Here is a 19584-nt window from a genome sequence, read left to right as displayed (position 1 = left end):
TCAGATTAGCTGTTTATTCAACTGAACAAGTATGTCCACAGAAACCTATGACAACCAAGATGACCATCTGAACCTCTGTGATTACTCAGAGACCACTCTGTAACAGACAGACAAAAAAACTGCAAGGTCTCAAGGCGATATGTGAGTAGAATGTACCTCCCACGTCACTGAATCTGCAAATATTTTTCTCACTTCGCCAAACTCAAGCTTCAAAATGGTTCATTGTCTTGTCTCCTTACCACACTAATTTCCAGCCTAAATACATTTAAGTGTACTTTGAATGCATTTGCCCATATGGTCTTCTGTTCAAACAGCTTTTCCTCCTCTCCGTAGGTTCATGCTCAGCAGAACAGATTTACCACAATCATATTCGTTCCCGTGCTTTGTTTTTCTAGGTCAAACAAGCATTTTGGAGCACATGCATGCAGCATGCCCATGCCAGGCACCAAAACAGCTGCCTTCCAACCCAGGCAAAGTGAAAGGATGCAGGCAAAGTTCAAGGCCAGCCACAGCAGGAGGGCAGGTGGGGAACGCCCCAGCCGACCTGCTCCTCCCATAGTGCTGTACTGCCCTGCCTCACCCCTTGCTCTCCTAACAGTTCTCTTCCTCATTAGTCAAAGCTTGATTTAACCCTTCTCAAACATATCTAATGGTAAGCAGGAACTGTAGTCCACTAGGATGTGACTTTGTAAAATAAAATGATTTTTCTATATCTACTGAAAAACTTCATGCGCTCCAGCACCCCACAGCATTGCTGTTTAACAGATCCCATGCAGTTATAATTTGATCACCCATCAATCTTGTACAATCTCATACTTTGTTCTACTAAATTTCACCCTAACTTTTAAAGTTTTCGAATCCTTTCCATATTATATTCTTATTTTTCCCCTGAGTAGAGAATGTTTCCTAAGTTTGTCTCATCAGTTTTCATTTGTATATGTCTACTTATTGCACCAAAGGCTCACTAAAAATATAAAATATGACCAATAAGAACACTGGAAGGGACTTCACTGGGGACCATTAGGAACAGCCCCAGCAGCACAATTATTCTCCTAACTATGCACAAACAGACAGGAAGCCTCTTAATTATCATTTTTACACTGAAGGACAGAGAAAAAAGGTATTGCATTTAGAAAACAATAAGTAGTTAATAAAAAAAAAAATTGTATAATAGGCAGTTTTCCACAAGCTACTACTAATGAAGCAAGTGGTTAGTAATAGTTATGAAAACATTTAGATGATTACAGCTACAGCATGCAATTAGCTCAATTCAGGTACACATTAGACACGTATTGTTCCCTATTCCCTGAGGCACACAGAGATCGATACCAGAGTTTAGGACTACGGCCACCTTTTTTCTCAGCATGGTATTTTTAAACTAGATGCTCCTCGCAGTAACACAGATCTGGAGCTGAAAGCAAGGGAGATACACACACTACAAACTAGTCATAATTTATTTTAGAAATAAGTCCCACAATTAACTCAAGTACACAGATGAGGAAAGGCTACAGGCAAAGCCTTTTCATGCCTATTATAAGGGGGAAGAAAAGGAAAAAGTTATGAGCTGTGGACATTTTCATTGCATTAGCTCATAATGGTATGATTTTTGGTTGCCAACCACTCTATTAAAAATAAAATAAAACAAATAAAATAAAATAAAATAAAATAATGAGGCAGATAATGGCAAAGAGTTTTTTGTTGTTGTTGTTTGTTTGTTTGTTTCTATTTATGCCTCGTGTTCTTTAGAAGCCAAGATCCAGCAACCTTGCATCAGGGAGAGGCTTACAAGCACCTGATATTGATCAAGATCTGTAATAAACACCACAAAATTGAGAAAAGCTTCCTTCATCACCTTTTTTATTTTGACCTTCTCATTCTGCTTCTTCACCCAAAATAGGTTTCACAGTGGCACAGATATATACAGGTGGTAGCAGGAGAGATTCTGTAGCCCTGCATCAAGCAGCACATTTACTCTGGTGCTACTGTTCCCTTTCTCTACTTCTGCTTTTCTTAGCCCTGCAGAGATCTCTATTCTGAGTAATCAATAATTTGAGGCTCTCTAAAATGTTATAAATGTTCTATTTTTATAACATTTGTGCTTAATTGTGCAATGTGAGAGCTATGCTGCCAATGACAGAAGACTGAGTTCCAGCATGTACAGCTAAAGCTTGAAGTAACACCAAGGGTTTTTTTTGGCCAACAGAAACAGTGGAATTGGCACGTCGTAAAAAGCAAACAATATATGGAGTAGTGGAGCCAGCTGTGAGTCAAATCCACATCCCTCAGGAGGTGAAAGTGTGAGGGATTTTTCATGCAATGTGAAGGGAGAAAGGAAAAGAAAGGGAGAGAATAGTTTCCCTTGAACCAGTGCAGGTATTAGCTGTCCTGGATGGTGCTCCAGGCAACACCCTCAGCCTCTGGCTGGTGCCTGGCTGAGCAGCTTTTGATGTTGCCCCAGGCAGTTAACATCTAGCCGTTGGCTTCTGCTTGGTTGGACATTTTTGTTGCCATCTCTGATTTGTGTGATCAGATCTTATCCATTTCAGTTATATGTGACTCTTTTTGTCCATTGGGAAACTATGTAAATCTTTGACATAATGCTAGGCTTGGTCTTTTTATTATTTAATTCACTGTAATGGTTTTATTCTCTTTTCTCTCTACAATAGATTTGGAAAATCCTATTCCTCTTGCCCATTCCACTTTCTTCATCAGCTTTTCAGCTTTTCTGTTTGTTCGCTAGTTTTTTTGTTTTGTTTTGTTTGTTTGTTTTTTGTTGTTTTGTTTTTTTTTGGTTGGAGGGGACAGGAAAAATTCTTTCTTCCTATTTCTCTCATTTTACAATCAACAAGTTGAGAGACTCTGCCAGAGCTGGATATTCCATGCCTCAAGGCAACGTATCTTGGCCTTAGCAAACAGGGATGTAAGAGATTTAGAATAAGACGGGTCCTAAAGCTGCGTACTCCTGCCTATTACTCCTGCATTAACAGAAAGAGGGCTAAAAAGCTGCTGCCAGACTTCTTCTTTTCTCTTGGTACTTCAAATTATTGCTTGCTTGGTTGGGACAAAAATAAATAAATAAATAAAAACTTAGATTTAGACTGTAGCAGTGAAGTGCTAGCACTTCAACTAATTGGGGAGTGGCAGAGGAATGTTTGACCAACTGACTGTAAGAAGATTTTTCTCTCCTTTTTACTATCCATTTTTGATCCTCACTTTTTGTATACTTTTCTTTTGGTTGCATCTTAGTACTTTTCTGTGTGATAGGCCAACCTCAAAGAACAAAAATATATAATTATCAAAAGATCTCTATAATTTTATCATTAAACAAACTGTATTGGGTACACAGTTGTACACAAAATTGTATTCAAATTTATTTAGCAGCTTCCCTAGTACCCCAACACAAAATTACATCACTGTGAGGAACATTAATTCTGCAGGGGAACAAACTGCAAACATTGGGAGCCACTCTATCAGCAGGGTGTTTGTATCTAAATAGTGAATGAATTGGAAGGCTTCATCTAATGCCGACAGGCTGCAGACCCCAACACCAACCACTACATTAAGGCACATCCCCTGTTTTGGAAAGTTCACACAAGAAAATTACAATGCAGCTATACAAAGACTGTTAAATAAAAAAATAATAATAATTTAAAAAAAAAAAAGTGTGAAGTACTCTTGCAAGAAATAGCTTTTAAAGGAAAGGCTACCTAGTGGAAAGAAAGCATCATGACTTCCAGAAACTATTCTCCTTGCTCAGCATACTTTGAGATCATACATCCATGTTCAGCAATGGCACCATGCAGACACCAGAGCAAGGCAACAACATTTGCACTGTATTTCACAAGACTATCTAAAAGCTTCTAAGTAATCAGGTTTCTCTCACTCTTTAGTAAACAATGAGCATGTAAGTTTGAATTGTAGAGAGTTACAGAGTTGTAAGTGACTTTTTAAGTCCAGGTCCCCTGCTTCAGCAGGAGCACCACGAGCAGGCTGTCCAGCGCTGCGTCCAGTTGGGTTTTGAGCATCTCCACACCCAGAGACTTCACAATCTCTCTGGGCAACCTGTTCCTGGATGCTGGACTGGGCAGCAGCATCTGCACTCTCCATCTTATAGATGTGAGATCATGCAACATCACTGGAGAGGATAAAATAAATCACCTGGGCCACAAGGCACTTGTTCTCAGTCATCCTCTGCAGCACAGCATGAAAAAATTCATCTTTCAGTGTGATGAAGCAGGGCGTACCTTCTGCTTTGTTAGCAATGCACAACAAGGGTTTTTTTTGTTTGTTTGTTTGTTTGTTTTCTTTTCTTTTCTTTTATTTTCTTTCTTTCTTTCTGAAAAATCTCATTCAGGGAGAAATGAAATGATCATCAATGCAAAACCAAAAAGCAAATGCAAATCCTGCAGTCTCCAGTTCAGTAGTGCTGACTTTTCAGAGCATAAAAATAATGCAAGATAGCAAAGAACTCAAAGAACCATAACCGTCTGGTAAGATCAGATTGCCCAGGGTGACCAATCCTTTAGCAAAAACCCAAGCAAGTTCTGCAGTTAATATCTAAAAAACACCTAAGTGTAAGAATAAAATAGTACATAAAGAAAGGCACTGAAGCACCACTGCATATGCCCAAAGTCCTTACAACAATTCGCTGCAGCTATTTCATAATACTGCAGCTTTGATGTATGATAGCATTTGTATTAGCTCAAAAAGAATTTTTAACTTTAAAATGACAGGAGCATTAAGCAGCATACATTTTCACAAGGCTAACACATTTGTGAAGGTGCAAAAGCAGTCACAGAGGTCTGTTTAGATGGCTTACGCAAAACCGTATTGACATTTAACTTTCAGATTTGGCTGGCAAACACTTGCTCACTATTGCTACTTCGGAACATAAGCCTGACAGCGCTTCTCAAAGAAGCACCTACGTACTGAAATATGCTTATTTTGAAGCATTTGAAAATTAAATTTACTCTTTTTTGTACTCTGATAACAGAAGAAGGTGCCTTTTCTGCTGAAATATTTTCACATTTTAATCATATTCTGACCACATTATATTTTTAAATCCACCTTATGTTTTAAAAACGTTTATGATCATGTTTTCCAAATAAATGACAGCTACCTCATTTTGTCAAAAGTCTCTAGAAGTAGCAAGCACATTTTGCCAAGTCTCTGGGAGTAGCACTCAGACAGAAAAACATATTGTAAAGCTACCTCTGCCCCATCCCGAACAACTGAGCTGTATTGGTGAATTCAGATCATTTCTCACTGTCAAAGCTTAGAATCCTTAAAAAAAAACAAACATCTACAAGCACTAGCTCAGATGCTCAGTCTCACGGTGAAACATCAATTATCTTCAGCATACTAAAATCTGATGGCCTTGGAAGAACTTCCTCTTGCCCTGTTATTACTTTTTGATTCCGATCACGTATTTACTATGATCATGGTAATTCTGTAATCCATTTGAGAAGAGAAAATAAGATCATGTTTCTTTAGGTCTTTTTCTGTAAAACGAAATATATATTTTTTTTAAATTTATGCCATTAAATTGGCAAAAACATGGGTCCTTTCTAATTTTCTCTTTCCTGTATGAATATGATTTACTTCCACCTCCACATTGATTCATAGTCCCAGTAGTTTCTACAAATTATCTTTCCTCTAGAATAACACCACAGTACCCTACAATTACCACTTCACTACTAACTATGGTTACCAGCAGTACAGTGCACTTAGTTGGGTAAATCATTATCTATACAGGCTTAGATGTGAAAAACTTGCTGGGAAAGAAATAAATTATAGATCAATACCACTGGAATGGGAAAGCTCCATCCTACTTAATTAGAACAACCATATTTCAATGCATTTCAGACACCAGTTAAAAAGACTCAGTGAATTACTTATACGAAAAAGTCAAACCCTTAAATAAATCTTAATAGGGCCAGTCCCTAAACTACCATTCCACTGAGACATCTTTTAAAATGCACAATCATAAACTAATTTAGCAATAGCATCATTAGCAACAGCTGAATTTCACAATAACTCCCGACATAGCCAGTAGGAAACACCAAAGCTTCACAGCCTTGTATGCATGGACTGGGTTGACTAGGTGAAAAATCATGCTTAGAGTTCTACATAATAGTTTAGCTCACATTTCTTCCTCAAAACCTCTTTGCCAAGTTTGTTTTGCATTTTGGGAAAATTTTAGAAGCTTGAAGAAGTGAAAAGGCTTGACTAGAGCAAGGATTTAACTACCAGTGCATCCACCTAGTATTCCAAGATGAACTTTACTCTTAGAAGTTGTGACAAGTACAAAATTGATGTTATAAATAAATGAATAATAAGAATAAACAGGTATTAATTTATTCACCATAGTTTTTATTGGAAGAATGCATCTTTCCTTTAGCCCAGAATTTGTCTGTGTGATACGTTCATTCTCCTCTTACCCTTGCAGTTAACCCAAACGAGCTTTGGGTGAGAATATTGTCCAAAACCTTTAAGTGGTTACTACAGAGAATGGGAACCTTGCCTAGAGGAAGGACTTTGTCACGTAGCTGGGTTGGTGCTTCAGTGGAGTCCAAGACACTTGTTCTTTCCAGTGCTGCTGCCTGAGCAGAAGCCTGTCTGCATGTCAAGGCTGTAGCTCTGTGGTGGTAGCCAACTAACAGCTTCCCTGCTGCAAAAGGAGGAAAGACTACTATGGCATTCTTCCTCCTCACCTCTGAAAATTGCTGCTCTTCCTCAGAGTGTGCAGCCTGTATGTACCAAGATTCATTTTATGAACTAAACTACCACCTCCAGAATTGCCCTTGGGAGTGGATTCAGTTTTAATTTGCCTGGAGGATGCCATTTGCCTGTTACATGGAGGAAGGAGCTGACAGCAGCACTGTTTTGCTACAGATCATTTTGCAATGCAGTCAAAAGGATAAAATCACACTTATTATCTAATTAAAGAAACTAAACATACAAATGAATTGACATTTCTGTTTTGCATGTTGTTGGCATACCTCGTAAGAGGATGTTCTTTTAAAAACAATCTTATTTCCACATGAGAAGTTCTATGCAGTAAAACCATCAACCATTTGGGGACTACCCTTGCAGGTCAAGCCAAATCTGCAGCTATTATACTAGATTTAGAATATTCTTAATAGAAGAAATGTTTAAATTTACCAGAATACTTTCTGTAACATTAATAGAGTACTATGAAATACTTTGACTCAGCCTACAACCACACAGGGACAAGCAGCGTGCATGTCCAGAAAAAAAATCCCAAGAACAGAGCCTTTCATTTAGCTTTTTGTTACTCAAAAATACATTTGGAGCTTTTGGAAAACAACTCACTTTCTCTTCGGGAGAGCAACGTTGTACACTCTTCTGATAAATAATATAAACCACTTCAAAGATTCCCCAAGTGTACTGAAATTTCTTCCCTTAATAGAGAAGTATTTAACATATGTGGGAGTGTTGGGGGAGAGTGTTTTTTTCTTAAGCTAACTGCACCAATCAATAGGTGCAACAATAAACAAGCTTCCCACACCATCCGTAAAGCTGAACGAAACCGATCCGAGTGAAGATGAAAATTGGACTTGTGTTTGCATCTCAGCCCATGTTACAGGGATAATTTGTGAACTGAGAATGGAAGAAATATATTTTTGGCAATAATCAGAGCTGCTGTGTTCCTTCACCCTCCTAATCACTGATGGTAAGAATGACTTTCTGGGGAACGATATGACTTCCAGAGCAGCTTGAGCTCCAGGCAGAACGTGCTGGTAAGCAATGGCACACACTGAAGCTGTGGCAGCTGCCCCATACCCCCAGAAACAGCTTTATAAACGTTAATGAGTGCATGGTAAAACCTGCTTCACGTTTTTCAAACATGATGTAAGATTTACCACTCACAAATCCCCTATGACATCTGAAAATTTTTAAGATCTTCACAAATTGCAACTGATATAGAACTATATATACATATATATTATAATAATAAACAGATAAGCTAAGAAAAAGGAAACAGAAGGAGCAAAAATCATACCCTGTGCCACAAATAGGAGAAATAATATGGGGCGTGTTGTCACAGAATCACAGAATCACAGGATTGTCTAGGTTGGAAGAGACCTCAAGATCAGAGAGTCCAACCTCTGACCTAACACCAACCAGTCCTCCACTAAACCATATCGCTAAGTACAACATCCAAACGTCTTTTAAAGACCTCCAGGGATGGTGACTCCACCACTTCCCTGGGCAGCCTGTTCCAATGTCCAACAACCCTTTCGGTAAAGAAGTTCTTCCTAACATCCAACCTAAAACTCCCCTGGCGCAACTTAAGCCCATTCCCCCTCGTCCTGTCACCAGGCACGTGGGAGAACAGGCCAACCCCCACCTCGCTACAGCCTCCCTTGAGGTACCTGTAGAGAGCGATAAGGTCGCCCCTGAGCCTCCTCTTCTCCAGGCTGAACAAGCCCAGCTCCCTCAGCCGCTCCTTGTAGGACTTGTTCTCCAGGCCCCTCACCAGCTTCGTCGCCCTTCTCTGCACCCGCTCAAGCACCTCGATGTCCTTCTTGTAGCGAGGGGCCCCAAACTGAACACAGTACTCGAGGTGCAGCCTCACCAGAGCCGAGTATAGGGGGACGATCACCTCCCTAGCCCTGCTGGCCACACTGCTTCTTATGCAAGCCAGGATGCTGTTGGCCTTCTTGGCCACCTGAGCACACTGCTGGCTCATATTCAGCCGACTATCAACCAATACTCCCAGGTCTTTCTCCACCTGGCAGCTTTCCAACCACTCATCTCCCAGCCTGGAGCACTGCTTGGGGTTGTTGTGCCTAATTTTGTCCCTGCACTGCCTCACAACATCCTTATAGTCCTCCCATGTGGCCCGCCCTCTTTTCCAAAGATTATAAACCCTCTTTTTTTCTCCTAAGTTCAAGCCACAATTCTCTGTTCAGCCAGGCGGGTCTTCTTATACGCCGGCTCGTCTTTGGGCACGTGGGGACAGACCGTTCCTGCGCCATTAAGATTTCCCTCTTGAAGAGCGCCCAGCCTTCCTGGACCCCTCTGCCCTTCTGAACCGCCTCCCAAGGGACTCTACCAACCAGTGTCCTGAGCAGCTCAAAGTCAGCCCTACAGAAGTCCAATACAGCGGTTTTACTGGTCCCTTTCCTGGCTTCTCCAAGAATGGAGAACTACCATTTTATGGTCACTCTGTCCAAGACAGTTTCCAACCACCGCATCTCCCACCAGTCCTTCTCTGTTTGTGAAGAGAAGGTCTAGCGGGGCACCACCCCTGGTAGGCTCACTACCCAGCTGCGTCAGGAAGCTATCTTCCACGCTCTCCAGAAACCTCCTAGACTGCTTTCTCTGGGTTGTGTTGTACTTCCAGGATATGTCTGGGAAGTTGAAGTCCCCCACGAGAACAAGCGTGGATGATTGCACAATTTCTGTCAGCTGCCTGTAGAACTCCACGAACTACCAAGGGAGGAGAACGTGTAAACCCCTCCAAGATGCGCTGGGATCTCGTTGCTTTGTTTGGATCCCTCTGTACCTACAGGAGGGGCACCTGACTGCTCAGATGTCCCCGCAGTATTTCCTTAACCATCCTTTGAAAGATTCTAAAATTTCATGATTTCAATTTGCTTACAAATATCACCTGAGGCATTCTAAGGCAGGATTTCAATACCGCAAGGGTGTCGGGCGCCCCCGCACCCCCAGCGCCAAGCGCTCGGCCCCGGCGGGCCCGGCAGCCGCAGCCCCGCCCCGGTGACGGCGGCTCGGGGCCGGCCCCGCTGTGACGTCAGCGCGGCGCGCCGGCCGGGAAGGTCGCGGCGGTGACCGGGCAGCGCCGCAGCCGCCGCCATGTTGTCCGTGGCCGCCCGCTCCGGGCCCTTCGCGCCCTACCTGTCGGCCGCCGCTCACGCCGTGCCCGGCCCGCTCAAGGCGCTGGCGCCGCCGGCGCTGCGGGCCGAGAAGGTGCCGCTGGACCTGCGGCGGCCGCTGCTCTGCCGGGAGTCGCTGAGCGGCCGCGCGGCCCGGGGGGGGCTCGTCGCTAGCGCCAGCCTCAACGGTGCGGGGCGGGCCGGGCCGGGGGTGGCGGCGGGGAGCCGGGCGCGGGGCCTGCCGAGGGGCGGCCGGGACGGGCACGGGGCCGGGCCGGGGGCGGCCGCAGCGGCAGCGGGGCCCGTGGGGCGGGGGGAGGCGAGGCCAGTGGGGGCCCAGCGGCCTCGGCAGGGGCGGCGCGCACCGCTCGTGCTGGTGGAGCCCCGAGGGGCGCAGGGCTTGGCCCCGGTGCCGGTCTGTGGTAACGCGGAGGCGCTCGAGGGGCTGCGGGCTGGCGGAGGCTGGGGGGGCTGTTTGGCATCTGGAAGGGGCAGGGAAATCCCGATCAAGGTGCTGCAGTCAGTGCTTGCAGAATCCAGCTTGTGGCCAGAGGACAGTGGTTCTTTGTGAAACGCCAGTGTAGCCCAGCCCGTTGTTACTGTGGTTGTAGTCTCACAGGTGCGGCTTCTCAGCACTTGGAAACTGCGTCAGCTCTCATGCATATGTGCAGTGAAGGTGGTTTGCCAAAAGCAGGGTGACACGTATTCGCCAGCAGACATGATACCCAAGTCCCACCCTCAAGATGTATTTGACAGCATTGAGTTAATGCAAGACTTCAAGATTGTGGCTAATGCTCTGTTCCTCATGCATTCAGGGATGGGATGTGCCCACGGACATGCAAGCTGCAGCCTTTTGGAATGCAGCCTGCTTCTGCTGCTGATGGCAAGCCAGCTGGTCTGAAGCACTCAAGCTGAGGGAGATGAGATGTATTAGGCCAAAAAGCTCTTTAGAGGAACAAAGGAACAAATTTACATAGACTTAGTATGAGATACAAGAAGCGTGTTTTGAAAGGTTACTTTACTCCCCAGATGAAGGATCTTTTGTACCAATTGCCTGTACGTTTTAAAATGGTATCCCCTACTCATTTCATAAAGTACAGAAAATGGATAGAAGTAGAGGGCCACTCCTATTTGTTTGATGTGCTGCATAAGCAGCCCTGTATTATTCTTAAGAGATAAAAAGAGTTGCTGAACAGTGTTATTTCAAACCACACTTACAGGTTCAGTGCCTTCCACTTTTTTTTTGCAAGAACACAGGAAAGGACAAAAAGGTTGATGCTACTGCTGGTTTTTTTGATGCATACGTGGAAATCCGTAATGCCAATCTAGGGTCCCATTGTGGTATTAAAAAAGGGTGCATTCAAATTGCTGCAGTGTTTTATATTTCAGGAAACCAGTTTCTACTGAAGTGAAACTGAGCTTCCTTATCTGCTGATGCTGGGCATATAGCAACAGTTTGTACCATGCTGTAAACTAGGATGTTTCTGCAAGTCTTGGAGACTGCTGTGTCTGTAGTGATTAGAACCATAGACTTCACCTGACACTCAGCTGTAAAGGATATGTTCAGGTGGAAATTCTAGAGATCTATAATTAACATAGTTGATATATTGTCTTATTCTTAGCTTCAGTTAACATTGTCACACTTTACAATGAATATATTTAAAAAAAAGTGATAAGTTAGTATGGCTTGCTCTCAGAGAATTTTCAGTTTACTTTCTCTGCAATTAATATCCTAGAGCAAATACCTTCTCTTTGCTGAGTTAATTGTACATAAATGTAAATACTTTCCCCGTTATATTGGATATAGATCTGAGAGTTATTTTGAGTACTCTGAGCGAACGCTTTCTATTAACCTATGTTAACCTTGTGCCAACTGCTAGAAAAAACTAAGACTAAATAGTTCTTGTCAAGTAACAGAGGTTGTATTTTAGCAAATAATGCCCTTAGTGTGTTCTTTTCCCTAGCATACTAGATTTTTATTGAGGGAGGCAGCTTTCCTGCGCTGGAGAAGGTAATGGAAGGCCACATCTTGACAGTTTAGCACACTGGTTTGAAATGGGAATCTCGCAAATTTGGGAACTAGATACTGACTAAATTTATTCCTAATGACTTCTGTGTACCCAATCTGAAAAACTAGATACTGGAGTTTGAAAGATTTAAAAATCACTTACTGGGACAGTTAGCTTTGACAGCAGTTTAAACTTCTCTAAAGGGGGATGTCTGATCTGGCATTTTTAATCTTAAAAATGACACTGAAGATTATTAAGAGCATGGAAATTAAGTCAAAATAAATCAAATTTCTTCATACCATGTTTTTAAGGGAAATGTTTGAGCAGAAAGTATGTCTGTCTTTTCTCAGATAGTTACTGTATTCTGTAATATTTTTTCCTTGAAATTTGAAAAAAGCAACAACAAAAACTCTAAACCCGTAACTGCTTGCAGGTCCTACTATGTCCTTAACAGGTTTCATAACATTTTCACTGAATGGAATGGAATAATTCACAAATCACTTGTTATCTACCAAAAATACCGTCTAATAACCATTTGCTTACAACTTAGAATTGAAATGTATAATTACAGGAATGCTACCAAGACTTCGAAATAACTTACCCATCATTCGAAAAACGTAATTAAAAAATAACTAACATAAAATATATTTTAACTGAAAGTGTTGTCGTTTCATATCGTTCTTCTTGCAGCACCTGCCACCGTGCGTTGTGTCCATAATGATGTCACAGTACCTGACTTCTCTGCCTACCGTCGTCAAGATGTGCTAGATGCCACAGCATCTTCTCAAAGCAGCAGTGAAGCTAGAAAAGGGTTTTCCTACCTGCTGACTGCAACAACATGTGTAACTGCTGCGTATGCTGCTAAGAATGCTGTCACCCAGTTTATTTCCAGCCTCAGTGCTTCTGCTGATGTGCTAGCATTGTCAAAGATTGAAATCAAGCTGTCTGACATTCCGGAAGGCAAGAACATGGCTTTCAAGTGGAGGGGGAAGCCCCTCTTTGTGCGCCACAGAACCCAAGCAGAGATTAATCAGGAAGCTGAAGTTGATCTGTCTCAACTGAGGGATCCACAGCATGATTTAGACAGAGTAAAGAAGCCAGAATGGGTCATATTAATAGGTGTCTGTACTCATCTGGGTTGTGTACCAATTGCTAACTCTGGAGATTTTGGTGGTTATTACTGCCCTTGCCATGGGTCCCATTATGATGCCTCTGGCAGAATTAGGAAAGGTCCTGCTCCCCTTAACCTTGAGGTTCCAACTTACCAGTTTATTAGTGATGACGTAGTTGTTGTTGGCTGAATAATCAAGTGCTTGCTCGTTTTCTTGTTCTGATGAATGTACACTCAAAAGGGTTAACTGATCCTCTGGAATACTGTCAAACCAGATGATCCTGAATACACATTAGCTGTCTTGACTCAACCTGAAGTATGTTCGAATACTTCCCTATGTTCAATTGTAATAAAAACTTTGAGTGAGCACTCGTTCTATGATAATGTGTGTTTGTGTACTTAGTGCGTCTTGTCAAAGAGATACCAGGGCATACCCCAAATATGTTTATGCAGCCCTCCTGAAGGGATGCTGATTCAATATTGATAATGAACTACACAGCCACAGCTTTTCCATACCACATATATTCATTACTTGTACTTAGTTTTTACTGCAGTATAGTAAGAAACACCTTTTAAAAAATCCTACAATGAACTTCTAACAGTGGAGTCAGTTTCAGTATAGAATCATATTAAATGCGATCCTTTTACTTCCAATGTATTTTTGTTTGTTTTTGAGGGAAGTGAAGGGAAAAATACATAAATACAAACGTGGAAAATTTATTTTACATTGTTCAGAGGCAGTGTATAGTTGTTTAGCTACTAGGGTAGCAATGTTAATTTTATGATGATGCAGACAAAAAGTAAATGTGTCATAGTAGAATTTCAATATATTTTTTTTTTTAATTTCCAGATGAGGCTCAATGTTATACACACCTAAACATTAGATCATATACTTAGAACACTGGAAAATCTTTGACACTTCCACTAGAAAACTGAGAAAGGGAAACTCAACAGTGAACACTAAATTGTAAGAACCACTCAGTCTGGACTAATCTTTAAGGTTAAATGTAGCAAAAGGTTTATACATAATCAGACTTTTAAGACCCACAAGATTTGTGTGAAAATAAATATTTCACATTGCTTATAGGCTAAGGTCAATAAAAGCTAAAACTTTGAAGTCTCTTTTACCTTAATGCTGACCCCTGGGCTATGGAGAAACAAATACAGCCTGAAACCAGTAGATTTAACTAGCATTGGTCTTGCCAGTGGTACAAAACAAAGATAGCAATTAAGTGCCTAGGCAACATATAGGGAGAAACAAGGTTTGCTGTTTCCAGAAGGAAAAAAACAAATCTATCTGCTACTTCCTGTATGCTTTGTGTCGTTCACTGCTGTTCTGTGGTCTTTTAGTGTCTTGTGGTGCATTAAGTGGGCTGGGATATTTTGACTCACATTACATCTCGTATATTTCACATATGCCTCATGTAAAGCTGTGTTGACAGCTGAATTAAAGCTGAAACTTTAAATAGAATTAAGCAGAGTATTGATGACTATAAGCTCACCTGTTCTAAGACAATTCAGGTAGGAAAATGATCACAGATGACTACTACAGGAATTTTTAGGTATGCATTCTACAATTTCATAACTTTAAGCTTTACACCTTATCACTATGTCTACAAAAGCATTCTCAAGACTTTCTTGTGTAATAAATCACACTACACAAGAAATGCAAGGGATGTTCCCAAGCTTGTATGCAAATAATTGGTCTTCATATATGTGCCCTGTGTTATATAGTGGATCTTTCTTTACTCAAATTTTGTATTTCAAGAAAAGCAAACTAACTTCTGAAATAGTTAAAAATATAAATTTAATATAAATTAAAGCATTGCTTTTCAACTCTCAAGTGGTTACTACTATCCTAAAAATGTCTTCTTTTAATCCCACAGTTAGATTACTTAGGCCTCATCATGGTTTATATAGACACTGAGTAACTGTGCTAACAGTAAATTAGCTCCCTGTAAATCAGGGAGTGACCAGGGTAGTTTCTGAATTCACAAGTGAAATCTAGCATGTCATGGTTGGGCTTAAATGTCCATCCATAAAATTACAGGATAAGCTGCTATTTAAATTATGTCATACTAACTTGGTGGCAATCTTACCAGTCTACAACTAACGTAGCGCCATGATATGGCACGTTTGTGAGCAGAACAGCTTTTACTCTACACATGAGAAGCCAGCAGTACCTCTGCTTCACCAGAATGATGACAGAAGTTGAAGTATTGCTTCATAGACGATGCAGATGTGATAGCCTCCATCCTCTCTTCAGTTAAAGGCTTTGTTCTCCTTGTAGTTGCAAAAAGGTCATTTGTAACAAGTCAAGTGTGCACTGGAAAATAATTTGGATTTATTAGAATTTGAGAAATAGTTTTTTTAAATCTCCATAATCTCCTATTTTTGTGCTACAATTATGGGCACAAAATTAAAAAAAATAATAATAATAATTCAAATTGAACAGGACAGACTCCTGGGCAGCTGTCCTTTGTCCTTAAGCAAGAAGGGTGTAGATCACCTCTACAGGTCCTTTCCTGCCTCTGATTCTGTGATTTGTGGGAGTCGTGCCCAGCTACCGCATTGGCCTTTCTGGGACAAGAAGCCCCAGAAGGCCCAAAGCCCCAATCAGAGAAGCATGACTCCAGTAGTGATAACCCTCCATGCAGTGATGTGCTGATGGCCAGGAGTGGGTTCCAAATCACCTTGAGGGCAGAGATGCCCTTGGAAGGAGCTCTCACTACCACTACTAATTACAGTCATTACCACCATACATAATGAGTTGTTTTGCCCTTTTCATAGGGTAAATTTTCTAGTTCATACCACAAATAGGAAATGCCAGCTTCCTGAAGAGGCTGCTTTTTTGGTTAATTGGCTATTGGTTTGCATGGCCGTCAGACCAAAGAGCTATTGAGAACTGCAGAATTTCATAGCAGATTCAGGGCATTTTATGTTTAAGGGTATTTAATAATTAAAACAGAGTACTCAAAAACATGATAGAAAATTATTTAATAAATGTCTGTTTATGCAAGGGGGGAGGCTTTGTGCATACAAAAATTCTCCCCTCATGCCTACACTTTAACAGGTTATAGGAATAGCAAGATGCAGCTAAATAAGATCAGATTTATCTCTTAGGTTAGAGGCATTGGGGTTTTTTGTTAGTCTGGTGTTTAGGGCAGGAGGAGGAAGAGGATAATACAAGCAGTTTATTTTGTAACCATAGCTATTTTGTATAATTCATGTAGAGTGGGACACTGATGACAGCACCCTTTAGGCGACATTATTATTTGAAATAAAACAGAGCTTTCCTTTTGAATCGCAACAAGTGTGATAGAGCATTTCAGATGTCAGTCTGAAATGTCACCTGTAGAACACATCACCCCTGCCTTCAGAAGAACCTCTCAGTTGTGACAGTCTACAGCTGGGTTTTTCCCTCTCTTTTCAGTTCCTACTGAATGGTAATTTTGACTTAAGTACTAAAATACCAGGAGTTTCAGTAGCTTTTCTAGCAGTTTGTCCGGAATTATATATATCCCAAAGATTTGAAGTACACGGGGGTCTTTTGCAAGTTAGAATTAAATACCTGTAACAAGGTTTGGCTGATAGATTTCCCACTGGAGTACCTGATATCCATGATGGCATTGCAACTTTTGACCTAGCAATTACTCTTTCCCCACAACAGCATCAATTTTGACTGCCTGATAAGAAGACAGCATACGTACGGCAATATTATTTTTTTTATACAGCTCGTAAGATGCTTTATTTTCATTTTTTTTTTATTGGCCTTTAATATTTCCATAGCAGAAACAACTATTTATGGTTGTTTCCATTTTTTTTTAATACTTCTGCTTATGATTGCAGTACAAATTAAAAATATTACTCTCCTAGCCACTATACTTGACACTGGTTAAGAAGATGAGTAACTGCCTCAAAACTTCTGCATCGCTTCCACCTAAATAAAACATTGCTCTTGGCTCTCAAGGCATATCTACACTGTACATCTGATAGACAAACTCTGAGAAAAGAAAAATAACTACATACACATGTATATGTACCTGCAAATGAGTAAATGTCAGGCTCTTAAAATGTAATGATTTCATCATTATTAGGGTATCTTCTATACCAGCTTTTGAAAGGCTGGACACACATCCGATAATTTTAGGCCATAATTACAGTGTCACTCAGCTTGTCCTGCTCACTTCTCTTAACCTACTGGAAGAGTTGTTCTTGATCATTTAATTTAATTGAATGTGACAAAGATCTTCTTACCTTGTGCCAATCATTTTTCAGAAACATTTGTTTTTGAAGACAGTTTCCTATTTTGACAGATAATCTGTCCTTACTTCTAATTCACACCCATCAATGTGGGCCATTCTGACACACAGTCTATAAATCACCAACTATTTTCAGCCTGAATTTCTTGTCATCTCTAAGCTGCTCCACCGAGGTCACTAAAGGTTGTCATTGCTAGTGCTATTTATCTCCCAATTTTTTCATCCTCTACCTTTTCAGTTCATCTGATTTCCCTGATAAACATATTTCCACTTACGCCAGCAGGTCACCTGCTCTGCAGTAGATAACACATCCCTCAGCTGCTCACACAGAGAGCAGTGCCACTCCGTGGGCGCTGCACTGTGAGCACACTTAAAAACTCTGGGCCCTTCACTTCCACTGCACCTGTAAGCCCCAAAACAAAACAAAACAAAACAAAACAAAACAAAACAAAAACAGGACTGATGGGTAGATTAAAAGAAGTCTGGAAGATTAGTGGTAATGTCCTGGAGTCTTGTTTGAACTTGGGATTTTGATCAGGGGAAGCAAACAAAGTGGACTTAGCTTTAATAAGGTGCTGTGATCTTTTAGGAGCAAGTCAAGGAAACAAAGTTCAAATGAACGCATGGGAACTGACTGAAAAATAGTCCTTAAAGAGTAGTTAGCGATCACCGCCAGGCACAAATAGCTTTTGAAGGATGAAAGAAACAAGTGGGAGTTACAGGTTTGGGTCATATCAATATTGAGCGCTTTCAATAGCGAGTTGGGTAGTAGAATAGCAACATACTTAGATTTGAAGATGAAATTGAACAAGCAAAGGACACCAACATCTTAAAAGACATGACTAAAATGCAAGACAATTTCAATTACAGTTGCTCGCAAACTGAGAATGAATCAATATCATCATAGGGCTGTGGGGAAAAAAAAAAAAAGGCAAATGTCTAGCTTGGATGCAAAAATAGGGTTTACATGTTCTGTATTAGCATTCATGAAGGTCCAAATGGAACCAGACATTTCTAGGAAACAGTGTTGGATATTGGAGAGACTCCAGAAGAGGAGGACAAGAATAAGTAGAGGTCTAGAAAAGGTGAGCGAGAGAGAGGGATGAAGGAAGGAAATCAGATTGTTCAGCCTAATCAACATTGAGAAGATAAACGGTAACAGCCTCGGCTGATACAAGTGAAAACTATCAAGCATTATTCACATTTACCATGGACAGATAAAATAAAGGCTTTAAGTTGTAGCAAGGGCAGTAGAAGTAGGACATGAGAAAAAATAAAAAGTGTGAAGCTATCCTACAAAAAGTATGAAGAGTGCGATACTGAAAGTGTAACTCTTTCAACCACATTGTAGCTGTTTGCACACAAACTGGATTAGTTCAGCCAAAGATCCTATGGAGAGAAAGCATGTTGTTTGCCCATTCAGTATGTCCTATTCTGTAACTTAAAATATTTTAAATGTTCTTCTATATAAGTTGGGGCAGACTTTATGTGCAAAGCCCACCAGTCTATAAATAAATATTGTTTTAAATAATCCTTTTTTTTTTAAAAAAAAAAAAAAAAAAAAAAAAACAAAACAAGGAAAACACAAATGTCTTCAAAGATATCCAGGTCATCATGAAACAGATCGTTGCAATTGAAGCATACAGCACACAGGTACAATGGTGACCTAAATCCATCTCATTTTATGTACTAAACTGAATGGCACTGTGGGGTTTCAACCTTAAGTGGCAAAATAAATGTGCCATGAAACACTAATGAACCACAATTTCCTGAATGCCAAAGTCCGACTGTGTACAGTATAGCCAGAATCACAGCCTCGGTTCCTTTGGTGGTGAAGATTTAGCAACCTGCAAAGAAAAAATCTCTTGAATCTGTGAATGCACTTCTTCCCATCATGCTCATGGTATTTAAGTCATTTTCCCTTCCATTTACTTTCCACAAAGCTCAGAGGTGGTAGAAACTGCCCCATACTGTGGTTTTCAGCTGTCTTTCATTTATCAGTAGTCTATCAGTATGTTTCTCCCAGGTGAGATATACTCTTTTAGCATTTTTGCCAGCTTCTTGTACACTGCTTTTTTACTGTCTTTACCTAAGTGAGCATTAGAAGTCTTGTTTTCTAGCTGTTTTTTTAGGTGCTTGAGCAATGCAAAACTGTATTGTATATTTCCCCCTATAATTAATCAGTATCAGTTTGATCTTCATGAGAGAAAAAAGATCCAAACTGCACATGTTTGTCTCTGTTACAGCCTTTAGACTTAGCTGCAAAACTATTTTCTGCGCAGCTTTTGGAAACATCTACATTTATCTGTTGATATTTCTATTCTGCAATAAATTAC

The 19584-nt window shown here is 40.8% G+C and overlaps 1 protein-coding gene across 1 annotated transcript; it reads left to right on the top strand.

The window, feature by feature from the left end:
• Positions 1 to 9788: 9788 nt before the first annotated feature.
• Positions 9789 to 13370, top strand: UQCRFS1 (ubiquinol-cytochrome c reductase, Rieske iron-sulfur polypeptide 1). The gene is made up of 2 exons (XM_084294608.1): positions 9789 to 10054; positions 12566 to 13370. The coding sequence occupies exons 1-2, from the start codon at positions 9847 to 9849 to the stop codon at positions 13174 to 13176; spliced, it is 819 nt and encodes a 272-aa protein (XP_084150734.1). The 5' UTR covers positions 9789 to 9846; the 3' UTR covers positions 13177 to 13370.
• Positions 13371 to 19584: the final 6214 nt, after the last annotated feature.

The sequence above is a fragment of the Netta rufina genome (assembly GCF_964035555.1).
Source record: "Netta rufina genome assembly, chromosome: 13".
Classification (NCBI taxonomy): domain Eukaryota; kingdom Metazoa; phylum Chordata; class Aves; order Anseriformes; family Anatidae; genus Netta; species Netta rufina.
Note: the sequence above shows the minus strand (reverse complement) of the source record. Positions and strands in the feature narration are given on the sequence as shown.